A 27,658-nucleotide genomic window follows, 5' to 3' on the forward strand; every position below is an offset into this window, starting at 1 on the left:
TGTATCCTTTCAGCCAGTCTGTGTTTTGGTGGGAGTATTTAATCCATTTACATTTAAGGTAATTATTGATATGTATGTTCCTATAACCATTTTCTAAATTGTTTTGGGTTTGTTATTATAGGTCTTTTCCTTCTCTTGTGTTTCTTGCCTAGAGAAGATCCTTTAGTATTTGTTGTAAAGCTGGTTTGGTGGTGCTGAACTCTCTCAGCTTTTGCTTGTCTGTAAAGGTTTTAATTTCTCCATCAAATCTGAATGAGATTCTTGCTGGGTAGAGTAATCTTGGTTGTAGGTTTTTCTCCTTCACTTTAGATATGTCCTGCCAGTCCCTTCTTGCTTGCAGAGTTTCTGCTGAAAGATCAGCTGTTAACCTTATGGGGATTCCCTTGTGTGTTATTTGTTGTGTTTCCCTTGCTGCTTTTAATATGTTTTCTTTGTATTTAATTTTTGACAGTTTGATTAATATGTGTCTTGGTGTGTTTCTCCTTGGATTTATCCGGTATGGGACTCTCTGTGCTTCCTGGACTTGATTAACTATTTCCTTTCCCATATTAGGGAAGTTTTCAACTATAATCTCTTCAAATATTTTCTCAGTCCCTTTCTTTTTCTTTTCTTCTTCTGGAAACCCTATAATTAGAATGTTGGTGTGTTTAATGTTTTCCCAGAGTTCTCTGAGACTGTCCTCAGTTCTTTTCATTCTTTTTTCTTTATTCTGCTCTGCAGTAGTTATTTCCACTATTTTATCTTCCAGGTGACTTATCCATTCTTCTGCCTCAGTTATTCTGCTATTGATCCCTTCTAGAGTATTTTTAATTTCATTTATTGTGTTGTTCATTGTTGCTTGTTTCATCTTTAGTTCTTCTAGGACCTTGTTAAATGTTTCTTGCATTTTCTCTATTCTATATCTAAGATTTTGGATCATCTTTACTATCATTATTCTGAATTATTTTTCAGGTAGACTGCCTATTTCCTCTTTATTTGTTAGGTCTGGTGGGTTTTTATCTTGCTCCTTCAACTGCTGTGTGTTTTTCTGTCTTCTCAGTTTGCTTATCTTACTGTGTTTGGGGTCTCCTTTTGGCAGGCTGCAGGTTCTTAGTTCCTGTTGTTTTTGGTGTCTGTCCCCAGTGGCTAAAGTTGGTTCAGTTGGTTGTGTAGGCTTCCTGGTGGAGGGAACTAGTGTCTGTGTTCTGGTGGATGAGCCTGGATCTTGTCTTTCTGGTGGGCAGGTTCACTTCTGGTGGTGTGTGTGGGGTGTCTGTGGACTTATTATGATTTTAGGCAGCCTCTCTGCTAATGGGTGGGGCTGTGTTCCTGTCTTGCTAGTTGTTTGGCATAGGGTGTCCAGCACTGTAGCTTGCTGGTCGTTGAGTGAAGCTAGGTTGTTGGTGTTGAGATGGAGATCCCTGGGAGATTTTTGCCGTTTGATATTATGTGGAGCTGGGAGGTCTCTTGTGGACCAGTGTCCTGACGTTGGCTGTCCCACCTCAGAGGGGCAGGAAACCATGCTGGGGGAACAGAGCATGTGGCGTGGTGTTGGGGTTGTCCTGCAGCCAGTGAATGGCCGCCACCACTGCCCTGTCATCACCGGAGTTCTACCAGCTCTGGGCAGGTGCTTATGCTGGTGTGATGCTTATGACCTGTCATACCAGAGGCTGGGTCTTATTCAGGTCCTGGTATGCAGCAGGTACTCAAACTACGTTGGATAAACGTAACTGGACCCTACTCGTATTTGCTAATGTTTAGACCAGAGGAGAGGGTGCTCTGGGGGGAGAGGCCTGGATGTGGGTGGGGTAGGTCTTGTTCTCCTTGGCCCTGAGCCAGACAAGGACCCAGGGCAGTAGCTGTGATGCATCGGATGTCAGGTCGTCACAAGAAAGAACTGTCTGATGGATGTGTTCAGGGGTGGGCTGGGTGCTCTCTTGAGCTGTGAGTTCCCCATCCCTGGAGGTGAGCAAGGAGAGGCCTGATGACCACCTGTCAGAGATGTTGTGAGAGGAACCCGGGCATTAAACAGGAAGACGGACAAGGTCTCTAAAGCAAGTGTAGAACCTCAGAATCGTGCAGGTTCTATGGGAGACTGGGGCGCGGCATCTGTGGGGTGGAGGGGGAAGCAGTGGGACCGACACATGCAGTCATAACTAGCTGTCTGTCGAGAGAGAGGAAAGGGCTTTAGAAACTGGTCGTCTATGAGCCATTTCAAAAAGTCATTTTCTATGGAACACAACCCTCCCAGAAGAGTCCATCGGCTTGAATCTCCAAGCCATTGCAATAGTTCATCCCATCTACCCCATTCCGTCATCCCCTCCAGCTCAGCCTCCCACCCTCGCCCTGGCTTCCTAACTCACACCTCATTCATATTCCTGGCCGTGTTCTAATCCCTAACTCCAGAGAACTTGAAAAAAGAATGAGAATTTGCATTTCCCAACTGGAAAGAAACCCCTCTGGGAGGCATGGTCAACTCCCGGGCTGGGAAAGGGACCCGTTATGTAACCAGATCTTGTACCAGTTAAAGACTCGCCTTTATTCAAGAGGACTCAGGACACCTGGCAGGCGTGAGGAGTCTAACATTTATTGTGTGCCTAATGTGTGCCAGACTCTGGGCTGGGTGTCTTACAGACTTCACTGCGATTCCTAGTGTGGTTTGGTCCCCTGAGCCTCAGGAAATTAGGAAATATGCTGGAGATCCCAGGTCGAAAGGGAGACAGTCAACGTTCCAACCTGCATCTGTCTGACCTTTCTTCCCGCACACCTCAAAGGATGACGAAAAGAAACTGCGGAGCTGAGAAGCTACCGGAAGCAAATTCAGTTCATTTCAATTAACCTGCGGCTTCTGAGAGCTTGTGATATGCAGCGGGTGCAGAGGTCTACTGCGCTAAGGAAAGAAAAAGGCACGGTTTCTGCTCGAAGGAGTTCTCTCAAGTGGGAGCCAGAATGCAACTCACTGCCACTCCAGGAGAACAGTGATGGATGCGGGGTCTGCAGGAGCCTCAGAAAACCCCTGCCATTTAACAGATGGAGAAACCAAGGCTCAGTGGGATGACGTGATGTGCCTGTGTCACACAGGAGAGCTGGCGTTTCCACTGCTGCACTGCCTCTGCCCACAGGGGTGATGCAAGCCTAGCTCAGAGGATGGTGATGGGAGGCAGTTACAGACAGCAGGCCTCCTGGTATCACCCAAGCTTGTTCATCTTGCATAACTGAAACTTTGTGCTCATTGATAGCAACTTCCCACCCCCCTTCCCGGCACCCCAGTCCCCGGCAATCACTATTCCACAGTTGGATTCTATGAATTTGACTCCTTTAGATCCCTCATGTAAGTGAGATCATGCAGTATCTGTCCTTCTGTGACTGGCCGATTTCTCTTAGCCTAATGTCCTCCAGGTTCATCCATGTTGTCACATATTACAGGATTTCCTTCTTTTGTAACACTGAATAATATTCCATTGTGTGTATACACCACATTTTCCTGACCCATCCATCCAACAATGAACATTTAGGTTGTTTCCACGTCTCGGTTATTGTAAACAGTGCTGCAGTGCTAATAAGAATAGGAATGCTAATACCCCTTTGAGATCTTGATTTCGATTCTTTTGGATGAAATTCCAGAAGTGGAATTGCTGGATCATACGGTAGTTCTAGTTTTCATTTTTTGAGGAACCTCCAAACTGTCTTCTGCAGCAACTGCCCCATTTTGCATGCCAACCAACCGTGTGCGAGGGTGCAAGGTTTCCAATTTCTCCACTTCCTCACCAATACTTGTTGTCTTTTGTTAATAGCCATCCTGGCAGGTGTAAGGTGATGTCTCATTGTGGTTCTGATCTGCATTTTCCTGATGATTAGTGACATTGAACTACATATATATACATACGCCATTTGCATGTCTTCTTTGGAGAAATATCTATTCATGTCCTTTTCCCCTTTGAAAAATCAGATTACTCATTTTCTTGGTTTGTTTGTTTTTGCTATCGAGATGTAGAAGTTCCTTATTTATTTTGGAGATTAACCCCTTATCAGATATATGGTTTGCTAATCTTTTCTCTCATTCATGTAGGCTGCCTTTCACTCTCTTGATTATTACCTTTGCATTGAGGAAGCTTTTTAGTTTAATATAGTTCCACTTGTCTATTTTTGCTTTTGTTTCCTGTGTTTTTGGTGTCAAATTCAAGAAAATCATTATCAAGACCAATGTTGTGAAAATTTCCCCCCTTTTTCTTCTAGGAGTTTTATATTTTCAGGCCTTACGTTTCAGTGTTTGCTTCGTCTGGAGTTGATTTTTGTGTATGGTGTACAGTAAGGGTCTAACATTCTTTTGCATATAGTGATCCAGTTTTCCCAACACTATTTGTTGAAGATACTTTAGCCCATAGCTAACATCATACTCAATGGTGAAAAACTGAAAGCTTTCCCTCTAAGAATTGGAAGAAGGAAAGGATGTGACTCTCAACCACTTCTATTCAGAAGCCCTCACCAGAGCAGTTAAGTGAGAAAAAGAAATACAAGTCATTGAAATCAGAAAGGAAGAAGTAAAATTGTCCTTGTTTGCAGACAACATGATCTTATATATAGAAAATCCTAAAGACTTCACCAAAAACTGTTAGAACTAAAAAGTCAATTCAGTAAAGTTGCAGGATACAAAATCAACATACAACAATCAGCTGTGCTTCGACACCCTGACAATGAACTACTTCAAAAGGAAATTAGGAAAACAATCCTATTTGCAAGTATCAAAAAGAGTAAAATACTTAGGAATAAACTTAACAAAGGAGGTGAAAGGCTTTTACACTGAAAAAACATTGATGAAAGACACAAATGAATGGAAAGATATTCCATGATCATGGATTAGAAGACTTGATGTTGTTAAAATGTCCATACTACCCAAAGGGATCTACAGATTCAATGAAATCCCTATCAAAATCCCATTGGCATATTTTACAGAGATAGAAAAAAATAATCCTATAATTCATATGTAACCACCAAAGACCAAGAATAGCCAAAACAATCCTGAGGAAAAAAACAAAACTGGAGGCATCACACTTCCTGATTTCAAAATATATTACAAAGCTAAAGTAATTAAAACAGTATTGTACTGACACAAAGACAGACAATAGACTAATGAAACAGAATAAAGAGCCCAGAAATAAACCGCTGCATATGTGGCCAACCGATCTTCACTCAAAATGGAATAAAGATATAAACATAAGACCTGGAACTGTAAATAGTTCTAAAAGAAAATGGAGGGAAAAAACTACATAACATTGGTTTTGGCAAGGATTTTTTTGGATATGACACCAAAAGCAAAATTAGACAAGTGGGATTATATCAAACTAAAAAGCTATAGTAATCTAAATAGTATGGTACTGGCATAAAGACAGACATACAGACCAATGGAATAGAACAAAGAGCCTAGAAATAAACCCATGCATATAGGATCAACTGGTCGAAACAAGCTGTGGCTTTGAAATGGGCAAAATGGCAATGGGACCAAAGGCTCACATTGGAGTGAGAGAGAGCTGGGCTACAGCAGATTCCCTCCCTATATAACCTGGAAAGTCACTTGGCAGCTAAAACGTCAGTTGCCTTCTGTAAGGAACTGGAGTTAATATCAACACCAACAAGACTAGCCAACATTCATGGAAGGCTGCTCTGTGTGCCAGAAGGTACTTGTAAGAATCAACTGACATGGTGTATAGTAGGTGAATTATCCCTGGTGAACGATAGCTATTAGAAGTAGCTTTTGGAGGTAGAAATAGTGGAAATATTTGTTAAAAACAAACAAACAAGAAAGCAAATGACAACAAAAATGGGCTTCCTCCCAGGTCAGTGTCTGTCTCACCCAGACACAGGTATTCACTCGTTTATGATCAACCCTCTGACTGTGGATGGATTCCTGCCCTGTCTCCCTTCACCTAGTTAATGTCAACACATCTTTTCACCCCAGCTCAATTGCCACCTCTTCCAGGAAGCTCTCCCTGATCTCCCTCTGATCATCCCAAAGGAGCTCCACACTCCTCCCTTCGTAGCTCCTGGCCTGGGGCAATCTCACACTAGTCCTGAGGTTTGCCTGGCTCCTGTCGGGCTCTCACTGACTGCTTGCTTCAGGACCAGGGGTCCTGTCTGGTTTTGCTCCATATTTTATCCTTCAGGCTTAGCACTGTACCTGATACACAGTAAAATCTCCATAAATAAGTGGGCATCGAATGAGTGGTGACCTAGTTTACTCACAATGCAGACTCTATTACAATGGCCTTCTCTAAGCTGCACTTCAGACTTGCACCTTCAGCTCCTACAGAGGGTCTGTATAAGAAAAGAAAGCATAGAAAAATATCATTTTCAATTGCTTTAACTTTAGTTCAAGGCTCTATTATGAGTCCCAAGACTCGCCTCTGGAGAGTCCCTTGTAATAAACGGTTTTTCGAGTCGTGTGTAAGTAAAGTCTCTCTCTCCTGAGAAATTGATCTGCTTCTCCTAAAGAGAGAGCCTGTGGACACCCCAGTGCCTTTCTTGCCCTGGCTGCCAGGACGCTCAGAGACTAATTTGGTTCCTCCTCCTAGAAAAACAACAGAAATGCTTCCCACGATGTAGGCGATTTCCAGGCACCGTTTTAAGCCTTTTGTGTGAACCAAATCATTTCAAGGTTCAAAACAATCCAGTGAGGTTATTGCCACAGAGAAAGGCTCCAAGATAAAGGCTGCACATAACCAGGAAATGGCAATGAAGGAGTATGAACCCCAGCAGCTTGGCTCAGAAAATCTGAGCTCTTAACCTCCATGGTGTGCTACCTCGCCATAGCTCTGTGCAACCTGGGAGGGGTTCTTCCTTCTCCTTCCAGGGCCCTGAGTTTCATCTGTAACACACACACACACACACACACACACACACACACACACACACACACACGTGCACGCACATGTGCTCACTTGCTTATAAGCTGCCTCAATTTTTTCCTTGACTCCTATAAAGTAGAAGATGGAGTGGCTAACACATAATAAAAAGAGAAAAAAAGAAGCCTCTAGGGTGTGGTGTGGCAAGGCCACTTGGCCTTTAACCTCCAGCTTCTTCACCCCTACGATAAGGACCATGTGTCCAGGTTCCCTCACAGCTTTGTGGTACTTACTCTCCCATATGCCAAATACAAGGGATTGTAAAAGTTATGGCCACTCTTGCTCCAATAAACCACTGATATGGGAGCAAAAACCTAGTGGCAGGGTGATCATGGTTGTCTAGCAGGTTAGAACCACTGGGGCCACCGTCAAATGCAGGCTGGTCCTCCCCTGAACTTGGCCCGAAGCTCATCTCCTGCGCCTTTGGGGATGGGAGCGGGCGATGAGAGCACAGTGGACGTGGGCCAGGAGAAAGGGCCCGGACGCTGCTCAGCCACTGACTTGCCTGGGGCCTCAGGCAAGGCGCTCACCCCTCTGGGTCTCAGTCTGCAAACTGAAGGCGGTGCGTCAGCTTTGGCTTGTTTCTATTTCCTGAGGCTGGAGGAAGGTCTAAGCTGAGCTCAGCTACTCTCCTCCAGACGCGTTCCATTCGAGCCAAACTTTGTCCTCATGCTTTTTGGTCAACAATGTATGACCCAGATTCTGTGGTTTTATAAACAAAGAGTCAGGCAAGCTTGGGTTCAAGAACCAGCCCCACCACTTACCAACTGAGTGACCCTTAGCAGGTTGCACCAACCTCCCTGAGCCTCTATGTTCTCACCTGTAAAGTGGGGGTGAGAACGCAGATCTCTTAGTTGAGGAACGGTGCAACGGGCGAGCCACTGGGATGGGCCCGGGTGCCGCAGGTCCTTAGCACGTGACAGGCCCCCTCCTCCCTTCTCTTGGGCCACCGCACAGAGTTAGGACGCCTTCCACCTGTGCACCTGTGTTTTAAGCAGGCCTCGTGTATTTGTTCATTTATTCAACACGCGTTTATTGAGCACCTACAATACACCAAAAGCTAGCTCTCTGGGAGTCCTAATCTCAAGTGCTTGAGATTTGACCTTGGGGAAGGGCAGCCTTCAGGTCGTGCATCAGTCTCCACGTCTGACAACAATCACTTTGAACTGGAGCCTATCCCGAACACGTCCACGATATTCCACGTCCGGTTCCTTCCCTCTCGGCACACGTTCAGACATCCCTGCCTGCACAGCCTTCCCTGCCACCGCGAGTGACAGCAAGGAGTCTCGAAACAGGGTGACTTCGTATATATACACGTGCTTTGCTTTAACCTGGAAAACGTCTCCCCTGAGGAAGACCTCTCCAGGGCAGAGGTAGAAACTATCAAGGCAAAAACATCAGAAAGTCCAAATTCTCTGAAACATCTCCCTGCTAAAAATGGCTGGTCTGCATCCTACAGGTCCCTCACTCCTGTCTCCCCCTCTTAGCCTTCTTCTCTTCCATGTTCCCAGGGCAAGTCAGCCTCCTGTCCAGTTGCCCTGAACAACTCCAAGTGTGAAGCACAGAGCTTCGAGAAGCAGCGTGCTCTGGAGACCAGAGGACGCACTGTGCTGTGAGGTATACTCTACTCTGGTTTCGTTCATTCTTTCAACAACTGTTTAATGAGCACTTACTACGTGCCAGGCTCTGCTCTAAGTGCTGGTGTTCTCTGCAAAGAATAAAACAGGAAAAGTCTCTGCCCTCAGGGAGCTTTCACTGGAGTGGAGACAGATGCTAAACAAATAAACATAGAACTATGTAAGTTCCGCTAGCTGATAAAGTTCCAGTAAAAGAAGAAAACTAAATCAGGGTGAGTGATAGTGAAGAGGGGAGGATGCTGTTTGAGCTACTGTAACTGGGAAGATGTTTCTGAAGAGATGCCACTGCAGCAGAGAACTCAGCGAAGTGAGGGCGCGGGGCCAGGCAGATACCTGGGGGAAGAGCCTTCCAGGCAGAGCAGCAGGTGCAAAGGCCCGAGGGTGACATGTGCCGGGAGCATCCCACCATTTACTAGTTGAGTCAGATCCTGCCCACTGGGACTCAGTCCCAAATCACCCTTTTAGAATCTCTCCTGGGTCCCTGGGGCTAGAAGCCACAGACCACATTCCCAGGACTCCGTGCTAGCCCACTCCTGTTAGAGTCCACCCATAAGAGGCACTGATGTGCACCGAAGGTAGGAGGAAAAAGACTTTCTTCTGCATCTGGTTGAACCTCTGGCGCCGTGAGCGGTGGCAGCTCCTGCTCAGTCTCAGAGACAGAGGCTCTTGCGTCCCCACTGGCCATGACACCCGCCACATTTGTGCCAGCAGCTCTAGCATCTGCTTTGCAGCGGAGATGGGCTGCCTGTGGATTCAGCGAGGAGGCAGGACTCGGGGCTCGAGCCTGAGTGGTGACCCTGGGGGACCCAGCCTGCTCCTCTGCCCCCAGCACCTTGGCAACCATGTCCTGCATTCCACGCCTCTGTCTGAAATGTTATTCCTATTTATTTCTGTGTCCTGAGGGTGATATTGACCAGTGTATCGACCTGCTCAGAGACCATGCCGTCATCTCCCTGAATCTCTCTGAGTCTTAGTCTCCTCGTCTGTATAATAAGGAGTAGAAACGTTGTAGGCCTTTGTTTTGGGTGAGGCTTAGGGCAATGGCTGCAGTATACATAGCTCTGTTAGTTTCCCACGGCTGCTGTAACAAATTACCACAAATTTAGAACCTGACGGCTTAACACAATGCAAAGTATCATCCTACAGTTCTGGGCTCAGAATCTGAAAAGGGTCTCACTAGACCGCAGGCAAGGTGTTGCCAGGGCTGAGTTCCTTCTGGAGGCTCTAGCGGAGCCTTGCCTTTTCTGGCTGAGGCTGCCTGCTTTCCTTGACTCATGGCTCCTTCCTCCATCTTCCAAGCCAGCAACCTTGTGCCAAAACCTTCCCATACAGCTGTCTGCAGGCTTTCTCTCCTGCCTTCCTTTTCCACTTAGAAGCATCCTTGCGATTACGCTGGGCACGTGGATAACCCAGGATAATCTCTGCATCTCCAAGTCAGTCGACGAGCAACCTTCATTCCACCTGCATTCTTAATTCCTTTGCCACGTAACTTAACCTGTTCACAGGTTCTAGGAAGTAGGATGTGGACACCTTCTGGAGGTGGGGGCATCCTTATTCTCCCTCCCACACTAGCACATGATAGAAAACTAGCACATTTTGAGCCCATTTTATTTAGTGCCATCTCACTGCCCCTTGGTGGGAGCAGGACACTCCAGCAATGGCATTTGTGACCACCCTGTAGTGTGAGCCCATGAGTGGTAGCAGACCCTGGATGCCTGTTTTCCAGGAGCCCTGGGCGCAACCCGAGATCCTGCCCCAATGTGCCAGCTCCCGACCACGGAGCCTGCAGCTGGACCAGCCTATAGAAATTAACTCGTCCGTCCTGATGACACAGGTGGGGAAACCACAGCCCAGAGAAGCAGCACAGCAGGACCAGGGCTCCTGATGCCAGCAAGGGTGTAACACCGGACTCTGGGGTCTCTCTTGGTGCCTGCTGTCTATAAGGGCTTGACAAGACTGATACCCAAGAAATAATTAGCAAGGATGTTCAGAGGATGCACCTGCTGTTCTAGGAGTCACACGGCCGATCATTCCTAGCTGCATCTCCCTGGTAGACCGCCCCGGCAAAGCTGATGAGTCCCGGAGCCCAGGTCTGGGACTTGAAAGTCTCTATTCCACTGCTTCCGGCGGGGAGCTCCGTGGCTCATAAAATATTTAAAAGGACATTGTTGCTATTTCATTAAACACCCAGTGTACGAAGAACGAGTTTTGGGATATCTGGGGATCTGTTTGGGGATGTGTTCTGTGCCCACCAAGCACATTCATGAATTCTTCATCTCTGAGTCCCGAGAGCGGGTAAATGTCTTCTGCTGTCCCCTCCTAGAAAATGGGGTGATTCTTGTAGAAGCCTCAGCATTAGGGCCCCGAGAGACGTGAGGTGACAGGTAACTGGCAAGAATCTCCCTCTGGGAGTCAGGGGCCCTGGCATTTGAGCCCCTGCTCCATGGATGGTCAGGTGCGGGGGACGGTGAATCCCAAACCCCTCTGGGTTGAGTTGCTCGGCTGTGGGAAGGAGAGGCCAAGATGCCTTCTCCCTGCCCAGGAATTTGGTGAGACTCACTATTTTTAATGACTTTCACAGGTGCATGCTCTTCAAGAGTTTGGACCACGCATTCAAGTCCTTGATTTTTTTTCTTATCTCTTCGGCACGCAGCCAAGTGGAAGTCTATGTTGGATGCCTGGGAAGGGGGAAGGTAGGGGGTGTGGAGCTCAGCACTCAAGGAGATGCGGTCCCTGCCAGGGAGAGTGACATACACGGCAGGTGACTCCACCGTGTCACCAGTACCAGGGTGAGGTGACGAGGGGAGTGAGGGACGGGGTAGGGCTGAGACGCTCAGTGTTGTGTGTCAATGTGGCTGGGCCACAGAAAGCAGGTATTTGGTCAAACACCAGTTTAGCAGAGGGTGACATTTACATCAGTAGACTGTGAGTAAAGCAGATGGTTCTCTGGAATGTGGGTGGGCCTCACCCAATCAGGTGAAGGCCTTAAGAAGTAATGACTAAGGTCCCTGAGGAAGAGGGAACACTGCCACCAGATGGCCTCCAGACTCGAGATGCAGCATCAGGTCTTCCCTGGGTCTCCAGCACCCACAATCACATGTGCCAATTTGTCAAACTAAATCTCTCTCTCTCCCCCTCTACACACACACACACACACACACACACACACACACACACACACACACACCCCATATTGGCTCTGTTTCTCTGGAGAGCCCTGACTAGTACAGGGGCCACCCTGACCACCTTGGGACCCCAGGGAAGACGTCACTCTGTCTCACTCCTCCTCTGAGTGCACTGTTCTAGAGGCGCGTGGCCTACCACACAGTGGCGGCAGGAGGACGTGCTCACAGACCCCCGACTACAGGGCTGGACCTGACCAAGGGCCACAGCCCCTGGGCTCTGTAATCCCTCATCCTGGGTGTCCAGGCCAGGCTTTGGGGGTCAGCTCACAGCCACTGGCGGAACACAGCCAGGCAGCTTTGCTGCCAGGCAGCCTTGCTCCTGGGACACACACAGGGCTCCTCTGGGGCTGACCTTGGCTGGAGGACGTGTCAGGGCCTTGCTGAACCTTCCCTGTCCTGTGCAGCACCTAGACCCTTCTGCCCAAGCCCTGTCCCTCTCTTCTCCTCCAGGGGTTGGGCTGGTCCCATGTCTGTGATCTCTCTACCTCCCCTGGTTCCTCCACATTCCCTTCACATGCACTTATGCCAATAAGTTCCCGACCACTGGTCCACCTGGTGTCTGCTTCTTAGAGGACCCCGACTGACAGTTGGCAGCCCAGACACTGAATTCGGAACCCCTCAGTGGGCTGCACTGAGCCTCCTGGCATAAGTAGGAATAAGCTGGGCAAGAAGGAAGGACAAGCATCTTCAACAAGGCGGCCATCTCCTGGCCTCTCCACAGCCCTTTGAGACAGGCCTGGTATGACAAGATGACATGGAAGGTCTTCCCAAGGCCCAGGACCTCTCTGCATGACCCCAAGTTCTCGGCTGTGTCCAGGATGCGCATGGCCTGTATGGACAGTTGTTTCCTTCCCTTCCTGGACAAGGACCTACCTGATAAAAAACAAGTGTTTGTTGACTGACTATTTTGGCCACATGATTATCATGACCACAGCCGATGTTCCGACAGTGTTTTTGCACACTGCAAATTATTCTCACATCCATGATCTTATTTCCTCATCCTTCTGGTCCCTGGAGATAGGCATTTGTGCTATTCCCATTTCACAGATAAAAAAACTGAGCCTCATCTGCGACGATGGGCAACTTGCCTGGGCTCACAGGGCTATCATGTGGAGAAGCAGAGACTGGAACCCCAGAGGCTGGGCTCCTTCTTTGGAGCCCACATACCATGGCTTCCACATACCTGGGAGCATCAAATAGAAGCAGTGATGTTACCGGCATAAAGAAGGAAAGAAAAGTGTGTAAACTTAACGGCTGACACCAGAATGTCTTTCAAGGAAAGAACTGTCTTCACTGAGAAAAATATTTTGATAAGTGCCTAGAGGAGGAGGGTTTGCTGAACGTTTGCATGGCAGCTGGCTCCAGTTTCAGAGGGAGGGAAGCTGTTCCACACACTAGAAAAAGAAATTGGAGCTCAGGGGCCCTCTGAGCAGGCAGAGCGGACGAGCAGAGATAAGAGGGGAAAACAGAGGCTGGTGAGAGGCAGGAAGTTGGGCACCTTGGGTAGCGCGCTCCTCCGGAAACCCTCCAGTGATCCTGTGGGCGTGACTGCTGCTATGCCGTTTGAGGAAACCAAAGTAGGTGGTGAAGTTCAAGTTGGGGTTATTAGGCTGTAAGACAGGGCAGCATGCAAGAATGCTGGTGCCCAAGACAGCTCGAAGCCCAGAAATGCTCAGGACTTCAGAGACATTTGAAGAAGCCTTTGAACATCCTCATGCTGTGGAGTTGAGGGGACAGGCAATTCCTCCCAGCACTGAGGGGCACGGGGACCCCCAGAAGACCCGGGGGCTGCACAAGGATGGCACCGACCACAGGCACAGTGTAGAAAACATCCTTTGCTTTGCTGGAACGCTCTGTGATTCTCTAAATTTAAAGTGAGTGGAAAATAACAAACGTTGGCAAGGGTGTGGAAAAAAAGCCACCCTCGTACACTGTTGGTGGGAATGTAAATTGGCGAAGCCATTGTGGAAAATCATATGGAGGTTTCTCAAACAACTAAAACTACCATATGACCCAGCAATCCCACTCCTGGGTATATATCCGAAGAAAAACAAAAACCCTAATTCGGAAAGACACATGCACCCCAATGTTCCTAGCAGCATTATTTACGATAGTCAAGGTATGGGAGCAACCTACGTGTCCATCGACAGATGAATAGATAAGGAAGATGTGCTATATACCTACAATGGAATACTACTCAGCCATAGAAAAGACTGAAATTTTGCCATTTGCAGAAACATGGATGGACCTGGCGGGTATTATGCTAAGTGAAATAAGTCAGACAAAGACAAATACTGTATGACCTCACTTCTATGTGGAATCTAAAAAGTACAACAGACTAGTGAATAAAACAAAAAAGAAGCAGATTCACGGATATAGACAACAAGCTAGTGGTTACCAGTGGGGGAGGGGCCTTAAAGGGGTGGGAGAGGGTGAGTACTAACTATCAGGTGTAAGATAGGCTACAGGGATGTACTGTACAACACAGGGAATAGAGCCAATATTTTGTAATAATTTTTAATGGAGTGTAACCTTCAAAAAATTGCATGAAAAATTTAAAAAGTAATCTATGCAAGCAATTAAAAAACAAAAAAATAAAGTGAGTGCAAGCGGCTCTCAGTCTCTCGCTCTTTGGAATGAAGATGCGCCTTTGGGCTTTGGGAGCCTGGGGCTTTGACACGGTGGTCTCTGAGCTGTGTTTTGCTGCTGCTGTGGACCCCTGGGTGTTTTGTAGGAAGGTGCCTGTCTCCCTGGACTGCTGGTCCTTTGCTCTGCAGCCTGTCCCATCAGCGGGCTCTCCATCCCAGGGAATGCAGAGCCCTGGGAGACAGCTCGTCCAGGGGCAAAGCGGGGAGATGCTCAGAGGTCACTCATCGCTACACTGTAAAAGTGAAGGCAGAGTGAAAACAGGGGTGGGCACTGGTCTTCCAGGAGCAGGTGACTGTGCTGGTGGGGGCAGAGATAAGACCTCAGAGGGACTGCATCTCCTTCTTCTGCCACGTCCCTCAGCTGGGTCCGGGAGATGGTGCCACCTTTCTAGCTGGCAAGTGTGAGCCCAGGGCACTAAACGGCCCCCTTCTCTCTTTGGTGTCTCCAGGTGGACACAGTGTGGCCATAAGCCTCTAGGCAAGAGCAGGGCCTGGGAGGGGCTGACCACCCCAGGGCTTCCTTCGGTTGGTACCTTGGTACCTTGGGTGACCACCTGGGTACTTGGCTTGGGTTTTGGTGGATGCATTTGGCGGGCAGGAAGCTTCAAGAGGACCAGCTCACCTTGCACATGCTCCCTTATCAAGAGCCCACCCAGCACAGAGCACAGCAGAAATCTCTATCCAGGCCAGCCTTCTTCCCTTCCCGTCCTACTTATCTCTATTCTTTCCACACTTTTGTGATCACATGGATTTATTTTATGTTCTATTTTTTCCCCACTGAGCATTATGTACTAAGCATGCTTTCACCATGCTACAATCATCTTATAACTGTTTGTTACATACGTGAATCAAGTTGGCCTGGGGATAGGATTTTTAGTTTCGAATACAGATGTGCAATGACTGACTTAACTGTTCTCTGATGCAATCAGCGCATATCTGGAGTTCAACCCTGGCTCAAATATAGAAAATCACAATATGGCAGTGGACATTTTTCTGGCCCTTAAACCTAGCGACCAATGGATCAATTATTTTTTGCTTATTTTATTTGTCTCTATGTACATGCTGTGTCTTACAATTAGCAATACACTTAAACATACACCAAAGGCATCATACTGCCCTCTAGTGAATTCGGGACTGGAGTGAGGCAAACTGAGTTTGAACCTCATTTCTGTCTCTACTGGCCGTGGGACTGCAGGCAAGGGGCTCAACTTCTGAGTGTGGGTTTCCTCTCTGCAGTCTCTGAGTTTCTGGAGACTTGTGATACTGGAGACAATGAAAGCAAGGCACTGGACTTGGAGCAAGCGCTCGATAAATTATAGCAAGAAAGTGGTGCATGGGAAAGAAAAAGCTTTAAAAGTTTCATGCAGGGCTTCCTTGGTGGCGCAGTGGTTGAGAGTCCGCCTGCCGATGCAGGGGACACGGGTTCGTGCCGCGGTCCGGGAAGATCCCACATGCCGCAGAGCGGCTGGGCCCGTGAGCCATGGCCGCTGAGCCTGCACGTCCGGAGCCTGTGCTCCGCAACGGGAGAGGCCACAGCGGTGAGAGGCCCGCGTACCGCAAAGAAAAAAAAAAAAACTTCATGCACACAGCCCTTTCACTCAGTTATTTGTTATAAATGAAAATCAGAATGCCCCCAAATTTTGAGAATTCAAGTAAAAAAATGTTTAAACTACATTTAAAATGAAGGTAAAGTCATAGTTCAACCGGAACTGATTTTCCTTGCTTAACGTGATGTCTGAATTTCCTGTGCTGCTCTACAAATAAATCACCACTAGGCTTAAATCGGCACAAACTTATTTGACAGTTCTGGAGGTCAGAGGTCCAAAATGGGTCTCACTGGGCCAAAATCAAGGTGTCATCAGGGCTCTGCTCCTCCTGGGGGCTCTAGAGGATGGTCTGTTCCCTGGCCTTTTCCAGCTGCTAGATGCTTCCTGCATTTCCTCGGCTCCTGGCCCCTTCCTCCACCTTCAAAGCCAGCAGCACAGTACCTTCAACCTGTCTCTGACTCTTAACACCTGCTTCTGTTCGCACAGCTCCTTCTCTGACCCTGACTCTCCTCCTCCCTCTTTCACTTATAAGAAGACTTGTGATTACATTGGGTTCGTCCAGATAATCCAGGATAATGTTCCCTACCTCAAGACCCTTAAATTAATCACATCTGCAAAGTCCCTCATGCCATGCAAGGTGACATTCCCAGGTTCTGAAAATTAGGATGTGGACATACTGGGAGGCCATTATTCTTCTGCCCATCCATGATAATATAAAAACAATAATAAGGAAACATGTTTAAGGCACAAACATGGGGGGGGGTGTGTAAAAGCAGCCTCACAGATAAATCCACATGATTGTCCCCCCCTGTAAACATGATGGAAATGTCATGGAAAAGACAGGAAAAGCTCCGGTATAAATGACGATTGACTTTTTAGAAAGTTGTGGGTGGTTTTTCCCCAACATTAAACACATTCTCCATTCCCAGAGCAAAAGATTTCAGATCACTTTATCCATAGAATCCCTTTCTTCAAATGCAAGGTCATGCAGAAATTCACATGGCAAAAGCAAACAATCTCCTTTTGATGTGCACCATCCTTTACAGTTTGCAAAGCCCTCCTCCCACAAACACCACTGTACTTGAACTTGTCTACCTTACCCAGAGGCAGGACAGTTGTGATGTTTCCCTTCTTAGGAATCAGGAAACCAAGGCCTAGAGGACATTGGTGGGCCTAGAGGGTCTTGATTAAGCTGGACCTTCTGCCTACTTCCATTGGCTCTTCCCATTCCTGCCTAGGGCTCAGACACCTCCAGTAATGAGAACTCCCCGCCTCCATAAGTGGCCTATTCCATTCTTGCATCTCCTGTCTCATGGTGAATCAAGTCCTTCCTCGCTGTGGCTTCTCCCATTTGCTTCTCAATCTATCATCCGAAATAAGGCTGCTCTCTCTTCTGCTTGACAGCTTGTCAATGGTTTGGTCATGCCCCTGGGTCTTTTCTTCCTTAGATGGAACTTGGAGAAGGTGGAGGCAGCTATGATGGCAGCCCTCTTGAGCCATGAGTGGGAAGGAGATTGAGGGGTGGAGGAGACTCACATCACGGTGCGTCCTTTAGGGCAGAGACCTGAGACCTCTAGTTTGTACCTGCTCTTGGTCTGCTACCCCATGGAGGGTCCATGCAGGTCCAAGGGCCTGGACCTCCAACTTGGCCAGCCTGAGGCCAGTCTGTTCTTTTTGAAGACAGGTGTTGCAATGGTTTGGAAAAAGCTTGTATTTTCAATGCACCTCTAGCATGAATCCACTTGAATATACTTTATTCTTGCCTTAATAAAAACCAGACTCCTTGTGACCAAGGTAATGTACTTTAGCCCCTAGCACAAAAGGGAATGAAGTCAGCTGTCTGTCATAAGGGCCATTGTTGGGGCTCACTTCTGTCCATCCGGCATGGGACCTTGCCTCCTGAATGTTTCTGGCCATCTCTGGACTGCACAGCAGGCCCTTAATCCAGCTCAGGCCACCGAGGCAGTTGCCCAGAGCATTCACGGACAAGGGGCACGATGGCATCCCCTAAGGCGCAAAGGCAGCACTGGAAATGTAATGATACGCAGACCAGAATGGGGTTGACAGTCCTTGTGGGGTGGTCAGGAATGACAAATGAAGGCAGCTCCCACTAAATTCGGGGCTTTGACTTGGCTCACTGGGTGCAGGCAGCTCATGCCCAGAGCTCACGCGGCCTCATCTATAAATACGCATCAAGCGGCCGTTTAAGCAGCGCCATCTCGAAGGAGTCGTGAGTTACCCTCCGGAGCGCACGAAACGCCTCAGTCTGGCTGGTCCCAGCCAATGGGTACTTGAGTTGCTTTCTTTCCAGACAGTGGCAGAGCCTGCTGGTGGCCAGAGGCTATTACTCATTCTCCCCTCCTCCTTAGGAGCAGGGCCCGACTTTCTGTGACAACAGTGCACTAAAGGACTACATTTTCCAGCCTCCTTGGCAGTTAAGAGCGGAAACATGATCACATTCTGACCAAAGAGACCTAGCAGACGCGTGTGAGCCTTCAAGGAGACTTATTAAAATAGAAGGGCAAGTAATCCCTCCTTCTCACCCTGCTCCTCTTGGCTGGAAAGCAGATATGATGGCAGCCACTTTGGACCACGAGGCAACCTGGGAATCTAGAGATGAAGGGCCCGAGGCAGATGGAGAGATGAAAGGAACAAGGTCCCTGACACCATGAAGAATTGTAACGGCCTTAGTCTGCCTACCTTCAACCTTTTCTTATGTGAGAGAGAGAAATAAACTTCTATTTTGTTTAAGACACTATCGTTTGGGTTTTCTATCATAAGGTGGCTGACCTTAATCCTGATATGTACACCTTTCTCTCAAAAAAACCAAACCAAGGGCTTCCCTGGTGGCGCAGTGGTTGGGAGTCTGCCTGCCGATGCAGGGGACACGGGTTCGTGCCCCGGTCCGGGAGGATCCCACATGCCGCGGAGTGGCTGGGCCCGTGAGCCATGGCCACTGAGCCTGCGCGTCCGGAGCCTGTGCTCTGCAACGGGAGAGGCCCATGTAACAAAACAAAAAAACAAAAAAAAAAAACCAATAGCAGCCAATAACGGACAGTCTTCTTTTTCTACTCAGGTCTAGCCAGTAACTGGCTTCTAAATGCCATAGAAACACACTCCCTCCCATCCACAAAACAACAGCAATAAAAAGCACTGCTTTTTTATTTATCTGGGGATTGAGGTCTGAGCTCTCTGCCAAGTCTATATGCCTGATCAGGGCCTGGTGACAAAAATACAGACCATGGGGGCTGGGATGACAAAGCATTACCGGGAAGGAGCATCCAGAGGTATCGTTCCTTCATGGTGATGAGCATATATTACTTTTTTCTCTTGCCTGTATCTTTCTTGAAGCCATCCTCCCGTACTCTCTATAATTCTACTAGAGATGTCAATCAAACCTTGCAGCCCTCCATCCCCCAATCACCAGACTGGATAGTAACCTAGACTGGTCAATTCTGGGAATTCCCATCAGAGAATTCTAACTCCTGGGGCAGTGATTGGTTCAAGCATAGCCATGTGACCCAGGAAGGGCCAATTGGAATTATTGCCTTCAGGGATTGAGATGTGTGCTATGTGAAAGGGAATCTCTCTCCTTCTAAAACAGTGTTTAAAAGTTGGAACTCCTCAAGACTGTCTTGACGCCAAATGGAGAAAACCCGTCTAAGAATGAAGCCAATGAAATCCTAAGAATGTCTAGGAGTTGTTGAGAGAGGGACAGTACCTTGGTAACTTAGTTTAATCTCCTGGATCCCACCATGCTTAAGGAAATCCAGCCTTCTCTATCCCTATTATAAGGCAGAACACATATGGCTCACTTCTGATATTACTTTCCTCCTGGAGGGGCATTTCCTTAAGGTACCATGCTTTCCGCCCTCTCTGCCCATCCCTCACTCACTGGTCCCCAGGAAACGAGAAGGGACTTAGCTCATTGGTAAGTTGGGGAGAGAAATGGCCCACACAGCTTAGTTCCTCCCTTTAATTTTGAGATCTCTCTGGTTGGAGGAGAACACAGTCTTTTCTTCCGTGTTCTGCATTTTTCAGGGGTGGGCCCTGTTGGGAGCCCATGAGTACCGTCTTATGAGGCTCTCCTGGCCATCAGACCGAAAGCCAATTTGCCAAGTGGCCTTTCTTTATCCAAACTAAAAGTGACATTTTTATTGCATCTCCTCCACTTCTGCATCCATCTCTATATTGGTGTCAAACTTGAGCCAGAAAGAAGAGTAGTAATTATTGGTGCCCTCAAATCCCATTCCTACGGACATGTGTTAAAAGTTGCCCTCTTGCTTATGCTGGTTTTTTTTAATAGTATTTTTTAAAATCATTTATTTATTTATTTATTTTTGGCTGTGTTGGGTCTTCGTTGCTGCACGAGGGCTTTCTCTAGTTGCGTTCAGCGGGGCCTACTCTTCTTTGCGATCCACGGGCTTCTCATTGCAGTGGCTTCTCTTGTTGCAGAGCACGGGCTCTAGGCATACGGGCTTCAGCAGCTGTGGCACGTGGGCTCAGCAGCTGTGGCTCAAGGGCTCTAGAGCGCAGGCTCAGCAGTTGCAGCGCACCGGCTTAGTTGCTCCGCGGCATGTGGGATCTTCCTGGACCAGGGCTCAAACCCGTGTCCGCTCCACTGGCAGGCAGATTCTTAACCACAGCGCCACCAGGGAAGCCTGCTTATGCTGTTTTGAGTTTCTGTCTCCTATAACCCAAAAGGTCCTGATAGATGCCACTTCCCTGACTCCAGTGTCTGAAGCGTTGCCCTATCACATTCCCTATGCTCATATTTCATTTCTATTCAATTAAATAAACACCGTTTCTCACACTGGAAGTTTGGGCTCTTTCCCCCATTTTTAGGTGCTGGGGACTTCTCCTCAACTGGCAAGAGGGCACAAAGAAATCAGACTCAGGGCTGGAACTTAACCCCTTGCCACTCTGAACTGGGGGTGGGGAGGATGGAAAAGCCGGAAAGGGGAGTGTGGTATGGACTGTATGCATTGATGGCTTCCATTCATTGCTTCTCTACATGTATGTCCTTTGCACTGTAACTGTGTAGCCCCTCCCTCTCTGACTCTGGGGCTTGATCATGTGACTTTGTCCAATAGTATTTTAGCTGATTCAAAGCTTGAAAAACTGCTTGTGTTTTTCGCTTCCTCTCTGGGACCTCTGTGCTTGCTGTGAGAATATGCCTGAGCTAGCCTGCTGGAGGATGAGGTACATGGAACAGAGCTGAGCCATCCTGGATCAGCTGGCTGACCACCAGATATGTGAGAGAGCTTCTGCTGAGACAAGAAGAGTTGCAAGGGCAAGCCCTATCGAGATTAACAGAGTAACTGCCATTGTCTTCAGCCAGTGAGTTCCGAGGTGGTTTGTTATGCAGCATTATTATGGTAATAGCTAACTGCTACAGGGTCCTTTCTACCAAATTACCAACAGACTGGGCAAGGTGTATCTCTCATGGTGCCAAACAAGGTGGTAGGTAATAGAGTGTGTTTTATTTATGCTCATAGGTTCCAGAGCAAGACTTTCAGAGTTCAAATCCCAGCACTACCATTTGCTAGCTTTGTGTCTTTGGTTAAGTTATCTTGTCCTCAGTTTTGTTTTGTTTTTGTCTTAAAATGGAAATAATAATGCGATCTACTTTCCATGGTTGTTGTGAGGGTTTAACAATCTAACAAATGTCAAGTGCTTAGAATGAAATGTTCTCAATGCAGATGAGCATTGAGGAGTGTGTCTGCCTCCCGTAACTAGATGCCCCCTTCACCTCCTGGAAGGCTGGAAGATCACCTTATACTCTCCTCTCCCCACCACCTGGCAGAGCACCCAGCACAGTAAATATCCATTGTTTGCTGAATGCCTGGAGTGAACTTAGCACTTTTATTAGTATAGATGCAGGTTTCAGTGTTCTATTTCAACCTAAGGCCAACATCTTTGTTCTTTTTATAAAGCGTACATGTAATATTTATCATTTTTTACAACTGGCCTTTTCTCTCACTCTCTGTTGTGCTATGAAATAAATCTTTTAAACCTTCTGTGCTGTCTGGCATTTGTATGCACTGCCCATTCTGACTGTACTTAATTGGAGCGTTTCCCAGGATTTCCTCCCCAGTGGAGCCAGATGGGCATCCTCACATGCCAGGAGATCAAGCTGGAGGAGTTGCTGTCTTCTAACAACCTATAACCTAGTTGCTTTTGGAAATCAGATCCCATTGGCTCCTTCTCAGCTGCCTTCGTTTTACTCCAGAGCCTCCAACCATCTGACCATCAGCCTTCTTCCCTGAAGCCTGACTTTTGGATAGGTTGCCTCCCCAAGGGCCCCATGGGAAGCCCCGTAGACCACTACCCACTTGTGTCCCTCTGTGCGTGAGGGTGGTGGGAGGGAAATCACCCCTGGGTTCCAGTCCTTCTTTTGTCACTTACTGGCTGTGAGATGGGGGAGGAGCTATTAACCAGGGCCCCTGTGGGCTTCTGGGGGAGGGGGCTCAAGTCCCATCCCCACCACCATGCTGCACAAATTTTGTGTATTTGGGCGTCTACCGAAGAAAGATCTGTCCTTTCCATCAATTTTTAAAGGCCTCTAGAAACCAGAAACGATATAACCACAGCCCTGGACAAGTCATTTCACCCCTGTAAGCCTCTGTTCCTTCATCCAAAAAATGGAAGTAATGATAACGTTCTCTGATTTCATGTTATAGAAATGTCGTAAATGAGGAAATAGATCTGAACTACAAACGGCTGGACAGACGTAGGCAATTATTAATATTTCATTATGACACGTCAATTCAGAAAATACTTACGTTGTTTGGATTTTAAAAGATGTGGCACAAATTATAGTGAGCTAAGGACTACATATAATTCTCAGTTTTTCCTTGGATGTGGACATTTGGGAAATTTAGATTAGAGGACAGGATATGGATAATAAGAACCTGGACAGAGTCCTCAGTAATAATGACAGCAGGTAATACTGTGGACCATATAGATATAGATATCATCTAATTTAATCCTTACAACAAGCCCATGGGGGAGGCTTATATCATTTCCTTTTTACAGATGAGGATTCTGAGAATCAGAACGGTGAAAAGAATTGGTCAAGGTCAGACTGCAGAGCTGGGATGTGAAGGCAGCACTAGTTATTCCCAGCCCTCATGCTGAACCTCGGTGCTGCCGACCAAGTCTTGTTTTATAAAACTAAAAGAATGGGTATGCTATTGTTCATTCTACATTGTCTGTCTCCAGGCAAAATGATTTTGCCTTTTCCGGGCTGTAGAAATGTCTCTGATTCTGAAAGCTCTACTTTGAATCTGGCCCAGAAAGCTACACAAGATGACTGCCAAGCCCCACGTGGGCCTCAAGCTTCCCTCCTGTAAAATGGGTATATTTCTGTTCCCTTGCAGGGCTAACGGGAATGGTCCAGTGGGTCTTGTTGCAGAGGCCCCATGCTGGTGTGATGTGAGGGCTCATTCTGTGCTTGTATGTTCCCTTTCCTTGCATGTGAATGTTAAGATGGGAAATCTGATCAGTGAGGACGAGAGGAGCAGAGGGAGGGCTGGGATAGACTTAAACCACTAAGAAATATGCAGCATCTCTGGGGTTGGGACAATCCGAGAGGTGACCACGGAGAGACACTGAGCAGAGGTGAGCAGACCTGGGCCTTATCCTACTCTGTCCTGGCTTTTCCAGGCTCCCTGTTGCTAACCGTAAAATTGTCACTTGCTATCTGGTTCTACAAGGATTAAGTCACTAGCCACTGCAGTCGCTGACCTTCAACAGCCCCTGAAAGGAGTTCCGGGCAAGGATCAGGAATGAGGTGCTCTGTGCTCTGGGAAAAACTGGTAGAACAGGGCTTCAGAGAGATATTTTCAGGAGAAGATTTTATGAGCTGAAATTTCTTGCATATCCTCATATCTAGAAAAGCACTAAAATCATTAATGGTGACATCTGCTCGTGACCAGCAGCAGCCTTCTGCCAAAATGTGTGCTTGACTGTACGTACCCCTTTCACTGAAATCATACACTGACACCCCCACACCTCTTCGGGCGGTCTCTCAGAGCTATCTGAGATGCTGTCTCCCAGGCTATAGTCCTCATTTTGCCCTAAATAAAACTTAACTCACAACTCTCATGCTGTGCATTTTTTTCAGTTGACACTTTGATCTGTGTCCCCACTCTGGGCCACCCATAGCAGGCTGTTGGGAAGATGAAACGGGATAGGGTGTCCTAGGGCACCCAGCATGCCCAGCAGCGCTGACCCCTGTGAAGAGGCCAGAGCCACATGGACCAGACAAAGCGGCTCCTACCTTTCTCAGCTCCAGCCTGGTCGTGCTTCTCAAAGATCAGGTAGCGTGGGATCTCAGGGAGAAAGGGCAGGCTCACCAGCTGGACCAAGACGGGGACAGCAATCACCCCAAACAGGTACGGCCAGGTGCTCTCCTGAAGGGAGAAGAGGGGGCTGGTGAATGATGAGGATTTCAGTCATTATTTGGGGGCTAGGCCCCTGGGTCAGGCAGCTTCTGCTGTCTGCACAGGGTCCCTCTGCACAGTGTGAGCCCCAGGAACAAAGGCTGGGGAGCGACTGGACACTGGTTTTGTTAGGGAACCATTGACTGAAACTGCCCGCCTTGGCCAAGCATGACAATGACCGCTTGCATGAGTTGTCTCACAACAGGAGGTCCTAAAACTAAATGGGCGAATTCGGGAGGGGCCAAAAGGAGGGAGGAGATGCCAGCCCATAATAAGTCCTGCCAACCTTCCAGAAATCCTCACGCTGGAATCCATCTTGGCTGAGAGATGCGCACTCCACCAGGAAGGACCCTGAGTCAGACCAAGTATGGGCACAAGCAAGATGATGATTGGCCAGAGACAACCCGGAAACCAGCCCCATTGCCCTAAACCCTGAGACTGCAACACAGGTGGCAGAGCAGTTCTCCTGGGTTCCCTTGCCCTGCTGCTCTCTGCCCGGGCGCCCCTTCCCAATAAAGTCTTTTGCTTTGTCAGCACGTGTGTCTCCTTGGACAATTCATTTCCGAGTATCAGACAAGAGCCCACTTTCGGGCCCTGGAAGGGGTTCCCCTTCTGGGAACAGTTTAGCACCAGGCCCACGTGTTTGGTATCTCCATGCGGGGGGTTGGTGAATCCTCAGAGCCACCTGACAGGCGGTTACCTGAAGGGTGACTCCAAGAAGGTGCAGTTCGGGGAAGCCAAGAGCTGGCCAACTCAGAGGCCCCTGGGGCATCAAGTCTGGCCTGAAGCGACTCAGCTGTTTCCTGGCTGTGTGGCCTTGGAAACATCCTCACGGCCCCTTGGAATCCCCTTCTCCTCACCTGGGGAATGGGGACAGCCACAGGCACCCCTCAGGCAGGCGTGAGAGTGGGATCAGATGATGCCTTCACTGTGAGGCCAGGCACCCAGTAGGTACACAGAGGAAACTACTACCATGCGGGTGGTACCACCCAGACGCCTCCGAGGCCCAGGATATCCGACCCATCTTGCTCCTGTCTGTGAAGGGCGGCTGGAGCTTTTCCAAGTCCCCAGGGAAGTGAGGGTGGGCCTTTGGGCACAGCTCGCCCCTGAGGTGGGGGAACTTGTCACTTCCCGCCAGCTGTGAAAGGCAAGCAGGCAACACCCACCATTCAAGAGGCATTTTGAGTCCCTTCAAGCAGCACCATTCGCCTATTAGGTAGCTTAAATGCTGCACGGGGGGGGGCCCATATTATTATGCTGACTAAGGCAGCATTCTTCCTGATTTTTGTTTTGTTTTGTTTTGTTTTTTTGCGGTACGCGGGCCTCTCACTGTTGTGGCCTCTCCCGTTGCGGAGCACAGGCTCCGGAAGCGCAGGCTCAGCGGCCATGGCTCACGGGCCCAGAGGATCGCGGCATGTGGGATCTTCCCGGACCGGGGCACGAACCCGTGTCCCCTGCATCGGCAGGTGGACTCCCAACCACTGCACCACCAGGGAAGCCCCTTCCTGATTTTTTTTTAAAACCCAGGTTTACAAATAAACTCTCATTGTGTCTCTGAAAGGAGAGAACATCAATAGACAGCAGTTCTGATGGGGAGAAAGAGGAAAAAAACCCAAAGTTCTCACTGTGGAATTCCTGAATGTTTCATTTCCTAAGAAAGTACAAGGAGAAAAGAAGACACATCCAGACCTAGAAAGGCTTCGCAAAGGGAGAAGGTTCAGATGCCCTTGTTCCCGGTGAATTTAAGGTTCTTGTCTCGTTGCAGAAGAATTCGGAGACAAGGCAGGGAGGTTAAGAAAGTAACGTGAGAATTTATTTAAGCAACAATACGCTCTCAGAGAGGGGCAGACAGGTGAGCTGCTGTCCTGGGCTTCTTTGGCACGCCAGGGTATACAAATGAAGGCGTAGAATATTCCCTGGGGAAGGAGGAGTTTGGGGGTTGTATTCCTTGATTTTCATCCCAGCTCCATCTTCTCAAGGGGAGGAGGGGTGTTTGTCCTTATTTAGCTTAGATCAGAAGTGTCACGGTGTCGGTGCATGATGGGTACTTATCTGCAAGGCTAATTTTATTGTAATGAGAGCATAATGAACAACAGGTTACATTTGGACACAAGAGATTCCCGAATTGCCTCATCTTTCTTTGTCTGCTTCCAGGACACTTATCACCCCAAAGGTGTGGTTTCCTGTCAGTCTGGAGCTTCCTGCTTTTCTTTGTCTACCCATGGACCCCCCACTGTTTACAAGATGCGTGGTTTCCTGCCACCATAGGATATGACAAAAACTGGTTAGAACCAACTAGGTCCAAGATGGCGGAAGATTCAACTTCCGGTGTACCTTAAGCCTCATTATACACTCATTGTAATATATTAGCTTGCTAAATGACACACCCATGACGCCATGACAGTTCTGAGGCCAACCATAAAAGACCAAAAAGTGGGCGGTGGCCCAGTTCCTGGAAAGCCCCACCCCTTCCCCTAAAATAGTTGGAATAATCCTCCCACTCATTAGCCTATGAAATTACCCAGTCCATAAAAACTAACCAAGCCATATTTTGAGGCTTCTCGCCTTCTGAGATGGCCCACATTCTGTCTGTGGAGTGTGCTTCTCTCTAAATAAATCCACTTCTTACAGATCACTTTGTGTCTCACTGAATTCTGTCTGCAATGAAACATCAAGAACCTGAGCTTCATTAAGTCCTGAGACCAGGTGTGTGATCTCAATTAAAAGACCGTGGGTTCAAGTCCCAATCTGAGGTACACGGTTTCACCACTAGATGGAAACTGCTGACCATCAGCAGGCAGACCCCAGAGTGACCATCAACTTATAGACCCCCAGGCTGGTTGGAGCCAGAAGACCGACATCTAGATTCCTGAACCATCATCCTGTTGCCTCACCACCAGCCAATCAGAGAATTGCATACAAGCTGATCGCGCACCCTGCGACTCCCTCCCTCACAATGTCTTTAAAAACTCTTCCCTGGGGCTTCCCTGGTGGCGCAGTGGTTGAGAGTCCGCCTGCCGAGGCAGGGGACACGGGTTCGTGCCCCGGTCCGGGAGGATCCCACATGCCGCGGAGCGGCTGGGCCCATGAGCGATGGCCACTGAGCCTGTGCGTCCGGAGCCTGTGCTCCGCAACGGGAGAGGCCACAACAGTGAGAGGCCCGCGTACTGCAAAAATAAATAAACTGTTAATTAAAAAAAAAAAAAAAAAAAAAAACTCTTCCCTGAAAGCCATCTGGGAGTTCGGGTCTTTTGAGCAGGAAGTGCCTGTTGTCCTTGATTGGTGCCCTGCAATAAATGCTGTACTTTCCTTCACC

At 48.2% G+C, this 27,658-nt stretch overlaps 1 protein-coding gene across 2 annotated transcripts in view; it reads right to left on the reverse strand.

The window, feature by feature from the left end:
- The window catches only part of SLC2A9 (solute carrier family 2 member 9), a 184,869-nt gene that overhangs the window by 91,169 nt on the left and 66,042 nt on the right, over nucleotides 1-27,658 (reverse strand). For both annotated transcript variants that reach the window (XM_082837699.1, XM_082837700.1), the window contains exon 6: nucleotides 24,180-24,312. In XM_082837699.1, the coding sequence (XP_082693825.1) occupies nucleotides 24,180-24,312 (133 nt within the window). The remainder of the gene's footprint in view (nucleotides 1-24,179; nucleotides 24,313-27,658) is intronic.

This window comes from Leucopleurus acutus (genome assembly GCF_964270905.1).
Source record: "Leucopleurus acutus genome assembly, chromosome: 4".
Taxonomy (NCBI): Eukaryota; Metazoa; Chordata; class Mammalia; order Artiodactyla; family Delphinidae; genus Leucopleurus; species Leucopleurus acutus.